At 40.0% G+C, this 14,763-nt stretch overlaps 1 protein-coding gene across 2 annotated transcripts in view; it reads right to left on the bottom strand.

Annotated features, from left to right (window-relative positions):
- The window catches only part of LOC107826316 (phosphatidylinositol 4-kinase beta 1-like), a 34,258-nt gene extending 20,028 nt beyond the window's left edge, over positions 1-14,230 (bottom strand). The window contains exons 1-3 of one of the 2 annotated variants that reach the window (XR_012698151.1): positions 12,138-14,224; positions 6,812-7,000; positions 6,669-6,717 (exon numbers count right to left, since the gene is read on the bottom strand). Coding sequence is in view for 1 of the 2 variants with exons in the window: in XM_075228350.1 (XP_075084451.1) it covers positions 6,669-6,717; positions 6,812-7,000; positions 12,138-13,712 (1,813 nt within the window). In the remaining variant the exon portion in view is untranslated. Of the gene's footprint in view, positions 1-6,668; positions 6,718-6,811; positions 7,001-12,137 lie in introns of both variants that reach the window. The other variant, XM_075228350.1, reaches the window with a different exon arrangement.
- Between the last annotated feature and the right edge of the window lie 533 nt (positions 14,231-14,763).

The raw sequence follows: 14,763 nt of genomic DNA, 5'->3' as shown, positions 1-14,763 counted from the left end.
TCAACTGGAATTTCTTGCTGAAAATGTTAGAAAGAATGGGCTTTGAGGTGAAATGGATCAACTGGTGAAACATTACATCTCAACTGTCAGATTCTCCATTCTCATAAATAGACTCCTGAGGGATTATTTCCTGCTCACAGAGGCTTAAGACAGGGAGACCCCCTGTCACCTTTTTTATTCATAAATCATAATAGCTATGGAAGATATTGAACAATATGGTCAAGACAGCAAAAGTCAATGGGTGGATCAAAGGCTTTGAGGTAGGCACGAATAGAAACAAAAGCCTGGAGGTTACACATCTTCAATATGCTAATGACACTTTAATTTTTTGTGATGCAGAAGAAGAGCAATTGAGGTTCCTGAGAATTATCCTGGTACTTTTTGAAGGCATATCAGGACTTCGTATCAATTATTTACTGGTTATTGTTTGCTTTCCATCTATTTACTGGTTCTTGTGATGTTATTATTTCTATAATTTTTGTCGATGGTACTGATATATTGTCTCTTTTCGTCTTCTTGAGCCGAGGGTCTATCGGAAACAGCCTCTCTACCCCTCGGGATAAAGGTAAGGTCTGCGTACACACTACCCTTTCCAGACCCCACTTGTGAACTTTACTGGACCGTTGTTGTTGTTGTTGTATCAGGACTTCGTATCAATGGGGAAAAAGTCACCTTTTACCCATTAATGAAGTACTACACATGGAGAAATTGGTACTGATTCTGGGAGGCAAAGTAGGAATATTACCTACTGTTTGTCTTTGTATGCCGCTGCATGCAAAATCCAAATCCAAGGAGATATGGAATACTGTTATTGAAAAATGTGAAAAGAAGTTGCCCGGGTGAAAATCTCAGTATTTGTCTTTGGGAAGACTCACTCTTATCAACTCGGTATTAGATTCACTACCAACATACATGATGTCTCTTTGTCCATTCCGGTTAGCGTTATACAGAGACTTGATAGACTTAGAAGATCCTTTCTATGGCAAGGAGACAAGGAAAAGACGGTCATTCATTTAGTTAAATGGAAAGCTCTTATAGTTGGCAAAGCTCATGGTGGGGTAAACATCAGGAACCTGAAGTTGCAGAATAAGGCTCTCAAGATGAAATGGCCCTGGAGGTACTCTCAAGACCCTCAATCCTTTTGGGGAAGTATGATCAAAGCCAAATATGGTGAGGAAGACAAGTGGATATCAGGGGAAATTAACAAAGCATATGGAGGTAGTTTATGGAGATCCATTAGGTCACTTTGGCCTGTTATGAAGAGTCATTCTTCTGTTAATGTACTAAATGGAAGCAAAACTTCCTTTCGGAACAATAAATGGCTGGGAGCTGGTTGTTTAAAGGTGCTTTTCCCTGATATATCTAGTTTGGTCGAACATCAACAAAAGACAGTAGCTGAAGTATGGACACCTCAAGGTTGGGATTCATTTTTAGGAGAATGCTGAATGACTGGGAGGTGGCCAGGTTGACTCAGTTTTACAAGTAGCTGGAAGAATTCAAAGGATTACAAAATGGGGTGGACACATTATGGTGGCAGGGACACAACAGTGGTATCTATAAGGTGAATACAGCATACAGGATTCTGAATCATCCTAATCAGCAGATTACTAATTGTCCATGGAAACATATCTTGAAAGTAAAGATCCCCTACAAGGTGGCTTGTTTTACTTGACTACTAGCAAAGTAGGCTGCTTGACTCAAGACTATCTCGGGAGAAGAGGAATGCCACTTTGTTCAAGGTGCTTCCTATGTGGGGAAAAAGCGGAGACAGATAGCCATCTATTTGTACACTGCAAGATAACAGACCAATTATGGAAGATCTGTATTAATCTCAGAGGTATATCCAGGACAATTCCTAGCAAGATTACTGAAGTTCTTTTCAGTTGTGATGAAGCTGGAAAAAGAGATAACGATAGATGGAGGACTGTCCCAGATTGTATCTGGTGGACAATCTGGACAGAGAGAAATTCCAGATGTTTTGAGAGCAGCAGCAACTCAGTGCATAAGATCAAACTAAATTGTGTTCTGCTTTTTTGTTTTTGGTGTAACAGGTTTACATAGAAGATACTGTATCAATCCTAGAAATTCTAGAATCTTGCTAGGACTGCAGAACAATTTCTTCTCTCTTTTGCTCACTTGTAAATATGGTTTTCAGTACAATCTATGTACTAACTTCTTTAATATACACAAATGTTACCTTCTCCCAAAAAAGGACAATAGACATAAATTAATCTTTTAACCGAAAGTTAATCAAGTCACCCATTTTAAAATAGATGTGTAGTTGCTTATTGCTATTATGTGACTCCATATGAACAAACTACTTTTTTTTTTTTTTGATAAGGTAAATTATATTAATCAAAAGGGAGAGAACTCCCGTATACACGAAGTATACCAAAGACGTAGAGAATTTACATCAGAACATGATTCTCTACAAAAAACGCTCAATCTTCTATACAAGTAGGGGCTAAATGAGTGCACCAAAAAGCGATCAAAGATAAAAGACTATTCTTAAGATGTGAAAAAAAAGACTCAATCTCCTCAAAAGCTCTCCTATTTCTCTCCCCCCATACTACCCACATGAGAGCTAACGGGGCGAACTTCCACGCCTTCTGCTTTCTTCTTCTCCGAAAACCGCCCCAGCTATGTAACATTTCCTTTACAGTGCTTGGCATCACCCATTGAACACCAAAAAGATTCAGGATTGCCCTCCACAAAGCAGAGTACACAGGGCAATGCAACATAAGGTGATCAACTTCTTCCCCCGAGCTTTTGCACATGTAGCACCAACTAACAAGTGTAATTCCCCTCTTTCGGAGATTTTCAGCAGTCAAGATCACTCCCCTTGCCGCTAGCCATACAAAAAAGCACACCTTCGTGGGCGCCCTAGGAATCCAGATCGAGGAGTATGGAAAAGTGGTCTCCTCTCTCACCAATATACTCTGGTAAAAGGACTTTACGGTGAACAAACCATCGCCACGTAAGCCCCATCTCCAAGAGTCACAGGATGGCTGAAGCCTATCTTGCCTGTATAGCAGCGCCAACAAAACTTGGAGCTCCGCAATCTCCCAATCTTGCATGTTCCTCCTGAATGAGAGGTCCCATACTACCCCCTTCATGCTCCTTGCGAATCTGTTGGACCATCAGTTCTTTCTGGTTTGAAACTCTGAAGACGTGGGGGAAGGAGACCCTGAGAGTATCCTCTCCACACCACCTATGATTCCAAAAGCTGATTCTCCTTCCATCTCCCACCCTGTAAGTGATGTAGCCACTGAATGCTTCCCAATTCTTCATGATACTCCTCCACATGCCAAACCCGAAAGGTGTTGTGATCGCCTTGGTCCTCCAACCCCCTCCCGTTGAGTCGTACTTTTCTACTATGACCTCCCTCCATAGAGCATGCTCTTCTACCCCGAATCTCCACAATCACTTTCCCATTAAAGCTCTGTTAAATACTCTAAGATCTTTCACTCCAAGTCCACCCCACTTCTTTGGGGAAGTGACTGTCTGCCAATTCACTAGATGAAACTTTCTAGTTCCATCCGCCACATCCCACAGAAAGTTCCTTTGAAGTCGCTCCAGTTTTTCTGTGATGCTCACCGGTGCTTGCAACAGTGATAAGTAATAGGTGGGCATACTCGATAAAGTGCTATTGATAAGCACTTCCTTACCTCCTTTTGACAAATATTGTTTCTGCCACCCTGCTAATCTTTTTTCAACCCGTTCGATCACTGGATTCCAAACCGTAGTATCCTTATATGAAGCGCCCAAAGGGAGGCCCAGGTAAGTAGTGGGAAGGGAGCCCACCTTGCATCCGAGAACACCAGACAAGGCATCAATATTAGTAACCTCACCTACCGGGAAAATCTCACACTTGCCGATGTTGATTTTGAGTCCTGATACTAACTGAAACCACTGCAGGACCTGCTTCAGGTAGGTCAACTGATTCATGTCGGCATCACAGAAAACCAGTGTGTCATCCGCAAAAAGCAAATGTGAGACTCTTCGGGCACTGAGCACCCCAATCGGAGCTGAGAATCCTCTCAAGAAACCTCCGCCCGCCGCACGATCCATCATTTTGCTCAGAGCATCCATCACTAGAATGAATAACATGGGGGATAGAGGGTCACCTTGCCTGAGAACCCTGGAGCTGCCAAAGAAACCACACGGGCTACCATTAACCAGGACAGAGAATCTAACTGAGGAAATGCAGAACTTTATCCATCCCCTCCATCTTTCCCCAAACCCCATCCGCATCATAATGAAGTCCAGGAACTCCTAATTGACATGGTCGAAAGCCTTCTCAAGATCCAACTTGCATAGTAAGCCGGATTCTCTATTTTTCCTTCTGGAGTCTACAAGTTCATTTGCCACCAAGGCAGCATCCAGTATCTGCCTACCTTCCACAAATGCATTCTGGGAGGACGAAGCAGTCATGTCAAGTACCTTATTAAATCTGTTGGAAAGCACTTTAGAAATAATCTTGTAAATGCTCCCCACGAGACTAATAGGCATGTAGTCTCTAATACAAAATGCACCTTCTTTCTTAGGCACAATAGTAATAAAGGAAGCATTGATACTTCTCTCGAAAACACCATTCGCAGGAAGTATTCAATGGCTTCCATCAACTCCCCCTTGATGGTGTCCCAGAAGAACTGAAAGAAAGCCAAGGAGAAACCATCAGGCCCGGGGGCCTTATCACCAGCACAACTCGACACAGCCTCGTGCACCTTTTCCTCCCCGAAAGCCCTTTCTAGCCACTCGCTGTCTCCCTCCCCTATATGGTTGAACTCTATTCCCTCCAAAGTCAGCCTCCAACTAACTTCCTCTTTATATAAGTTCTCATAAAACCCCGCTATCGCCCCTTTTACCTCCTCCTCTTCCTCAATTCTCACCCCATCCACAACTAAGGACTCTATGAAGTTTCTCCTTCGATTTGTGACCGCCACCCTATGGAAAACCTTGGTATTCGAATCCCCCTCCTTTAACCAGAGCACCCTCGATTTTTGCTGCCAACTAGTCTCCTGAGCTATTGCTAACTCGACTATTTCCCTCTTAACCTCCCCCAATCTCTTTCTCAGATTCGTCTAACTCCCCCGCCCCTTCCCCTCTTTCTAAATCCCCCAATTCATGCATAAGCTCCCTCATTTTAACCTCTACCCTCCCAAAAACCTCCTTATTCCACCTAATAATATCTCCCTTGAGCAATTTGAGTTTCTTCGAAAGACGATATGAAGGTGACCCTGATACCCCGTAGCTTGTCCACCATTCTTTCACCTTGTCACCGAATCCTGGCACTTTCAACCACATGTTTTCGAATCGGAAGGGAGCACGCACCCCCTCCCTCTGCATCCATCTAGCAAAATAGGCAAATGATCTGAAGTCAACCTGGGTAAAGGAATCTGCAGCACATTCGGCACCAGTTCATCCCATGAGGGAGATGTCAGGAATCTATCAAGTCTAGACCTTGAGTTGGAATCCTCCGCCCTGGCCCAAGTAAACCTTTGCCCTGACAGAGGAAGGTCAATGAGAAAGTGATCATTGATGAAGTCAGAAAACTCCTCCATGGCCCTCGAAATCACACTACACCCTAATCTCTCCTCCGGAAATCTAATAGTGTTAAAGTCTCCCCCTATAACCCATGGAATGTCCCATTCCCCCATAATATTGGCCAGTTCCTCCCAGAAAGACACCTTGGACCCTTCCCTTACCGGCCCATACACTCCCCCAAATCCTCACTCTGCCCCACTCACTCTATCTTTGACGAGAGCTGCCAAAGAGAAAACACCCTTCCTAATCTCCTTTACCTCCAAGCTTCTATCATCCCATAAGTAGAATGCCCCCGGCACTTCCCGCTGATGGGACCCAGTCATATTTCACCCAACTACCTCCCTAGACACTTCTCACGATCGCATCTGACAAAACTTCCATTTTGGTCTCCCGAAAACAAACTAGGTTGGCACCCCACTCCCTAACTCCCACTTTGATGATGGCCCTTTTGTTTGGGTCATTCATCCTCCTCACATTCCATGAAAGGATCTTAACTTCCATAAGCGACAATAGCCCTCATTTCCCCAATTGCGCATTGCCATTTTTACCTAAGTTGAGGGAATCTGTAATCACTTAAAATGCGTATAGAAGAGTTTAGATGTTGAAACGAGAATTGTACCCGGTATTTCTTTTATAAGGTCGAGTACCTGGTATTTATTACATAAAGAGAACAAATGATACACATACTCAACCGGTATTTCTTTTACAAGGTCGAGTACCCGGTATGTATTACATAAGGAGAACTAATGAAACACATACTCATTTACAGATGCAAAAACATTAGTGAGTACAAAGGCATGGATATAATATAAAACTGAATCAACTGCCCCTCATTGAATTCAATTCATTTCTGGTAGCAGAGCACACTTGCAACAAGTTTGAATCTCTCAAATGGAAATGATGGTGCATTAAGAAAAGGCAACTTATAGACAGCTGCAGGAAGTATTCCTCAATTTTTTTAATGCCTTTAGGAGGAAATCCATCTCCAGAACCTCTCAAAAGTCTATAAGAAGAACTGAGATCATGACAGAATAAATCAACAACAGAACATATTCATTGTACCCTATATAAGGAAATGCATAAAAGTTGACTCATGCATTAAATTTTCAGTACACGTGTACCTCCACTGTTTTGAGCGTCAGCTAGATGTGCATTGATCTCCGCTAGCGACTAGAAGAACAAAGGTGAATGTCAGTGAGGGGAAACTGTTAACAAAGGTATCACACCAAAGGAAAAGTATAGAGCAAGTTAAAACTAGAACCACCTCACAAAGAGCACTTTTGCGATCCTCAACTGGGAACACATCTACTAATCCATAGGAAGTATCGCACAGTGACTGCACAAAATCAAGTGACTGGTGGTATGCCCCTTTCCGAAATTGTGATACCCCATTATCTGGAAGTGGAGGTTTTGCATTTAGCCTCTCGTGCTGCTTTGGGGAGCCAGGACGTTTCTGCAGAATGAACATTACTCATGAATTAATTACAATTACCATCATACCATATATATCTTTTTTATTTATAAGGTACCATCATACTATATGTATCAACTCCTCAATTACGACTCTAATTTCTGCAAGATTGCAGCGGAGGCTGGTGTAAAGAGCCCAACATGAAATATATGCTAATCCATAATCTCAGAAACACTACATCACATTTCCATCATGTTACTATAACTCATCCGTTGCAGATTTATTGCAACTAAAGAGCCTTAGCATTCACCATTGATGCGTGTAAGGTCATGATTGAATAATTAAGATTCTGAAAAATCTACCCCACCTTTCTCAGAGTGTTAACACCCCTTCTACCTTATTTGTTCGAATGAACACAAGTACCGCATATTATGAAGAATGCAGCAAACTGAAACCCAAACTAAGGCACAAAAATATCAAACTAAACTAATTAATGGATCTTACAAGGGAGGAAGACTTTCATTAGCAGTCTTGGTTTAAGGAGAAGATGATGAAGAGGTGGATATAGCTCCTTTGGCTCTCATGTGGGTACTTTGGAGAGAGAAGAATAAGAGACCTTTCAAAGGGGTAGAACATGAAATTCAAGTTCGGTGAATTTCTGGTGCACCCACGAGATCCTATTGGTGTAGATAGTTGAACTCCATTTATAGAGAACCAAATTATTTTGTCGATCTTCAACCGTTTTATATTATAGTCGTGTATTGATATTTCCTCAAAACATCAATCAAAATTATTAATTTATCAGAAAACTCTTAAAAACTAGACGTCAAAAAACAGTTTTTTTAATGTTGAAGAAGAGTCTCACAGGATGCAACCTGAACTCGTCTGGCGGTTCAGGATAGAGGAGTCTCAAATGTTGTAGAAGCTAAATTCTACCTCAAGGAGCTTATCAAAGGAGAAGCCAACTTAAAAAACAGAGTTGCAAGAAGACTGGCAAGAGGTGCAAGAACTTTCTTGGATACATAAATGTGATTCCTTTAGTTAAAATGGGGTGACAGGAAATATCTTGATGCCTTTGGTTAAAAGATTATCATATGCAATGGAAGATGTGCATAAAAGATGCAACAATATAGATAAGATGAACCTGTATGCGAAAACAGTTGTGAAGACAGAAGCTTTTAGAAGATTCTAAGGTTCTACAACTGTCTTCCAAGAGACTGAAAATCGAAGACAAACTTCAAAAATGAGGATTTACAGGAGGAAAAAGAGTGGCTACAAAGAAGAAGGATTGCGATGGGAAAAGGCAATACAACTAATTGATTTACCATAACTAGAAAAAGGTTGAACTGTAGTTTCTTTTTTCTTGGAAGGTAATAATTGTGTTAAAAGAGCAGTAAGGAAGCACTGCAAAAGTATTTACATCGGAAGACCAGAAAGCAAGAAAAACAAAGTCTATGTCCCTGTCCTATTCCCGTAGGACAAAAATGTCGAATTGCAGTTAAGCAGACCATATCTTGATCGGTTTCACAAGGTTGAATCTTTTCAAAGGAGCTTCAGTGCATCATATATTGCATTGATCCTCAAAATGCCGTGTGCAGATGCACTGTGAGATTTCAAAACCATAAGCCTCCCAGGTAGCATATTCAAAGTTATAACCAAGGTGCTCACATAATTTAAAACAATTATAAGTAAGAAAATTGGAAGTTTATCAGTAAACTGGTGTTAGATGCAGAGAATGCTTTTATTAATGGCAGGCAAACCACTTATGCTTGGTTCAATGCAAATGAATGTACATGACGATGAGACAAGATAAACCTAGTTTACTAAATAAACTGACATTGAAAAAGCATATGAATAAGTTAATCGGGAAAGTCAACTCTGTAAAGGTATAGGTTTTGGATAGATGTGTGTCAATTGCATCAATTTGTGCGTCTCTGGAGTCAAGTTCTAACTACTGAGTAATGCTGCACTAAAGGATTTTCTTCATCTCAAGGGGGTTAAGGCAACTTTGCAATCGATGGTTTGAGTAGGATGCTGAAATAACAATGGAGAAGAACTGGATGGCAAGGTTTCAGCATTGGCAAATGGAAAGAACTTTGCTGCCAGAGAAGAAAAACAAACTGAAATTTTAGCTTATTTTGAGGTCCAATCTGAACTACACATTATAAAGTTCAAAAAATACAAATTTCAATTACTTATCAAAAAAAGTTCAACATATATACAAGTCCATGACAAGAATCTCGGGACGCTGAACTAGAGGAAAGTCCCTTCTACATACCTAGGCTTCCCTCTTTGGGGCTTCACACAAATCTCTTTTGACATTGCAAAGGATGATTGAGACGTTTTAAGAAGCCTGACCAATTAGAAAAGACTATATATCACTAGGTGGAAGATTGACTCTCATCAATATGATGCTTAACAAAATGCCAACTTATGGTATGTCACTATTTCCGATCCTAACAAAGTCTTAGAAAAGATGGATGGACTGAGAAATTTCAGGACAAAAAGAATAAGATTTTATCACTTGGTTAAATGGGACAAGGTAATCAAAGGAAAAAAGAATGGATGATCGGGGATAGAACATTTTGAAATTATCGAGTGAAATTCTACTATTCAAGTGGTTGAGGAGATGGTTTCAAGAACCAAATGTGCTCCAAAACAAAAGTGGACGAACTGTGAACTGTGAAGTCCTGTTATAATCCTATGTCTATTTTTTATAGCACTATCCCATGGTGGCCTTTGAAGATTCAGAAAGCAAAACTTTCAGTGTCTCTTTCTTCTGTTGGATTGCAACATATGAAGCCTGTCTGATTTGGTTTAACCTGCAGAGGAAGGGTATGGTGAACTGCAGCAAGTGTTATACATATGAAATGGATATTGAAGACACGGATAATCAGTTTTTGCCGTTGTCTGCAGTCAGCAGTTGTAAAGCTTGTTTCAAGACCTTTTTGTGTTATGGTAACTACTGTTACACTCACAGATATTCTTTTGCACGGGATAGCGAGGAAAATGATCAGAGAAAGAATAAGTATATGGAACAGTGTACCAGCATATACGTATAGCTTGTGTAGGAGGCTGGAAGGAAAGGAACCTAAGATGATTTGAAGACGAAATTGAAGTTGTGCATAGACTAAAATTCAGGTACTTATATCTTTTTCATTTATTGGTTTAACATGAAAATGTGTATGACATAGTACATTTACTTAACTTCTTCAGTTTCCTACAGGTTAAAAGGGAACTATATTTTTTACTACTTTTTGATAAATCAAATAATTTTCATTAATATCACACCAAGTCGGTATTACAAAAAATTATACATACAGTGAATAGCTAGCTCATCCACAATCCTCCCCCAAACTATTCCAATTACTACACACAAAAAAAATGGTTATTTTCACTTTACACCAAAAGAGTCGATGAAATAGCAAGATTTTTTAATTCAATTTACAGCTTTTATCTGGAACATTCTCCTATTCTTCCATTCCAAATTAGCCAGAAGATGCACAATGGTATAGTCCTCCACGTTAACTTCCTTTTTCTACCAACCCTCTGAAATCTCCAACTTGTAATTCCCTCCTCCACAGTTCTTAGCAACACCCATGAAATATTAAACATTGAAAAAGAAGATCCCGAAGGTGAGCCACAAAACCAGCAACAAAAGATGATTTATGCCTTCTCCAGACTTATTTATTCCTCTTCCTCGCGCTAATTTGCTAAATGTTGTGTCCTTCACTGAATAAAGTAGACCTGAAAACATAGGGTCGCTTTCATATCATAACTCTCTCACCACCTCTCTCTCTCTCTCTCTCTCTCTCTCTCTCTCTCTCTCTCTATATATATATATATATATATATATATACACACACACACACACACACTCACACACTCTCTTTCTAATGATTGCATCACAGTATGATCATGAAAAATGACTGATTCTGTTAATCAACTGTCTCATCACTCTGTAGATTCATTTAAAGAACATTTCCCTTTGTTTTACACCAGTTCTTGATTGACCAAAATCATGATGTTTAGTTAACAAGATCTGACATGGAACATCATATCCCTCCAATCATAAAAACATCAACAGATATATGCAGTTTGGGAAGTAATGGTCTACATTCGGAATTAATAGCAGCAGAGTACAAGGCATTATATTCAAAATAATAATTTGTGAATAGCACCAAAATGAAGTGTTTTCTACTCCAAGGCTGCAGGGATGACTACACTCTGCAGGTGGGCATCACTATTTATCATGTCAAGGCAGAATTACTGTTCATTTTTGAGGTGATAAAAGAGATTCAATGAAAACCAATAAAGAGAATTCGAGAAAAAACAGGCATACATTCTCGAGATAGAGAATTAGTATGTGTTTGGGTCAAGCGGACGATTTACATCTTTTATTTCAACCTAATTTATACTCCCTCCGTTTCAATTTATGTGAACCTATTTGACTGGGCACAGAGTTTAAGAAAAAAGAGAAACTTTTGAACTTGTGGCGTAAAATAAGGCACATATATTTTGTGTTGCTAGGTAAATTGTTTCCAAATATGGAAAGAGGTCATTCTTTTTTGCATGGATTAAAAAGGAAATAGGTACACATAAATTGAAACGGAGGGTGTATGACATATTATCACTAAATAGTAGAAAGCATAACAGGATTTCAGGGAACACGAGAAGGAACACCATAAACCCTGGAGAAGATATCCAAAACAAGAGCCTATTATGACAAGATTTGTGTCAGTTATTATATCCTTAAACCACCAATACCAAATGACGTGCTGTCACTGGAATAGATTCTATATAGTCTAATATCAAGAGCCATTAAAGTTACTGGAGTGATCAAGTTACACGAAACTTTAGCCAGTAAGAATGCCATGCCAACCCTTGGATCAAAAATCAAGGACAGAATTGCACTATGAAATACTTCTAAGAAATGCATTTAGTCTTTAATGGTAAAATTCGCAAGGACCATGGGGAGAGGGCACAGGTATGCCAGTACGTGTCAGACTTAAATTAATTCTATTCTTGAGGATACATGCAGGGGTTATAGCTGAGATGCCCAGCCTCGTGCAAAATGAGTAGACAGATTTACATATGACACTACAAAATTACAGACTTAGTCCTTTTGCAGCGGGTTATCAGCAACTGAAAGAAATAGGCAAAAGAGTTCTGTACTTACCTCTTTGTTCTTCTTTGAACCAAAAAGCTCTGAATCTTCAACTGAACGATCACGGTCCTTAAACAGCTTGCGGAAGAAGTTCTCAGTACCAGGACTGCTCTCAAGAAAATTGCCACCATTACAGCTCTCATTCGCTGTTGACGATTTTGGATCCTCTGGATGCACTCGAAAGAGTCGACGAAACAATGAAAAATCTGACGACTCTTCGTCCTCACCATTTGCATGCCTCCTAATATCCTCATCAGTCCTGTCATTCCCATCTTTCTTATCCTCGAATTTTTCTTTAAAAAACTTTTTGAAGAACCCTTCCTTTTCATCATCTTCAGAATTCCTTGTTGACTTTTCAGCTATTTCATTTTTATCTCTTACATCCTTCTTCTCTTTGTCCTTCAAAAACTTCCGGAAGAACCCATCTTTTTCATCATCTTCAACAGGCTTGGGACCTGCTTTATCCTCCAAATCATTTTTATTATCACGAAATATACGTTTGAAAAATCCATCTGTACTTGAGTGCACATCCTCCTCATCATCCCTGCTGCTACTCAAAAGCCTCCTGAAGAAGCCATCCTTCTCTGATTCCTCTGCATCCTTATCCACGGATTTCCTAGCATCATCATCTTTACTATTACTCAGAAGTCTGCGGAAAAATCCATCTTTTTCTGACTCCTCTTCGTCTTTGTCCACAGATTTCCTACTGTCATCGTCTCGACTCTCTCTTAAGAACCTTTTAAAAAAGCCATCCCTCTCCGGTTCCGCATCATCCTTATCCGATAATTTCCTCACATCTTCATCCCTACTATCCCTCAAAAGTCTCTTCAAAAAACTATCTTTTTCTGGTTCTTCATCATCCTTCTCCACGGATTTCCTGAAGAGCAATGCATCTCTTACTTTTGGACCCGGCATCAACTTCTTAAAAATCTTATTCTCCTCCGGCGACGATATTTTACTCCCAATACCATCATCCTGTGGCAATGAACTCCCCGAAGAGGGTGAAAATGACAGTGACCGCTGTGCAGCTGGTGGCGAAGATGTCAAGGATAATAGCTTCTGTTTCGAAGATAATAACTTATTAAGTACCTGATTCTTGCCCATGGAAGTAGATGAACTGTTTTGGGGTTTTATCAAGGGGGGCCACTCGCCCATCAAAGTAGCAGCAATCTGACATTTCTCCTGAAGCCTACTTATCCCCTCATTATCATCCGTATCCTCCAACTCCGCCATCAAAAACCAATGCACTTTTAGCGCAATATGCAACGACTTAGAACACACATCGATCACAAACTTATCCAAGGAGGGGCTCGGCTTGTGAACCATCATATAACATATCTGAAACAAGTAACTCTCAATGCCAGAAAGCGGCAGTGTATACATCCTATTACACAAGTAGTCCCTAACACCAGGATGATCATGCTTGTAAAGGTAGCTAACAGCGATCCACTCACAGAAAAATGCAGAATCGAAGAATCGAATAAGCCAACCACTCTCTCCAATATCCTCACTCGTTGGGATTGTCCGAGTTACCTCCCGAGGTGACTCGGCCGGCTCTCCTCGCGTCAATCCCAATAACCTCACCATTGTCAAATCATCATAACCACCATAAAACCCTAAAACCTAACACTAACCCTAACCCTATATATTTTTTTCCAACTCACAGCTGCCCTAAATCATATCACTACTATATACAGTATAACCAATTCGAAATTCAAGCAACTTCAATCAGTGAAAATTCAAAATCAAAGCAACTTCTTCCAACGAATTAACTGAATTCCGATCAAATTACTAAAGAGAAATCAAAGCAACTTTTCGAAGATAATAAGAGCAGAGATATTCTGAATTTTATCGGAAATGAAGGGATCCGACGACGATATCCAAATATATACCGTCCAGCAACGGTGGAACAACGCCGTATCACCTCGATAAAGCTCCGGCGAAACCAACCCAAGGCGGAGATTTTTTGGGGGGCGAGGTGGAGGTGATCAGAGGCGTAATGTAAAAAATGGAGCGCAGAAGAAAACAGGGTGGATGCTAACGTGCGCTGTGTGCGTTGGGTGAGGTTTCAACTTTCAACCTATAGTGAATAGTGAGTGGGGGGTACATAATTGACGGGGAAAGAGAGCAATATAGCAAGCGAAATTCAAAACTTTTTATGGTTAATTTAGGACCCCCTCAAATAAGTTGAATTTTAAAATGAATTATGCAAGGTAAATAACTCATTAAACTAAGAGCTTGTTTGGATGGTTGTTACATATAGTTTCATAATATATAGTATTGTATTGTATTATATTATACTTATTTGCCTGTAAAACGGTACAGTTGAATTTATACGTGGTTTATAGACAAGTGAATTAATTTGATCCAAAAATAATAAATGAATTAGACAAAAATATAGACTTAGCCTTAAAAATTGAAATAGACGGCAGATATCTTGGTTTCGGGCGCAAAGCTACTGGAGCAATTAAGAACAATACAAATAAGCCAGAAAGTAAAAATGTTAGTTGATAGAATATAGTGTATGCTTGTCGGAAAAATTGTGTCATTTACAATGATAATATAGTTCACTATTTATAGATGCATCTAGGGAACAAGGTCCTGGGATCAAGCTCCTCTTTAATGACAATTATGAGGG

This window comes from Nicotiana tabacum, chromosome 13 (genome assembly GCF_000715075.1).
Source record: "Nicotiana tabacum cultivar K326 chromosome 13, ASM71507v2, whole genome shotgun sequence".
Classification (NCBI taxonomy): Eukaryota; Viridiplantae; Streptophyta; class Magnoliopsida; order Solanales; family Solanaceae; genus Nicotiana; species Nicotiana tabacum.
Note: the sequence above shows the minus strand (reverse complement) of the source record. Positions and strands in the feature narration are given on the sequence as shown.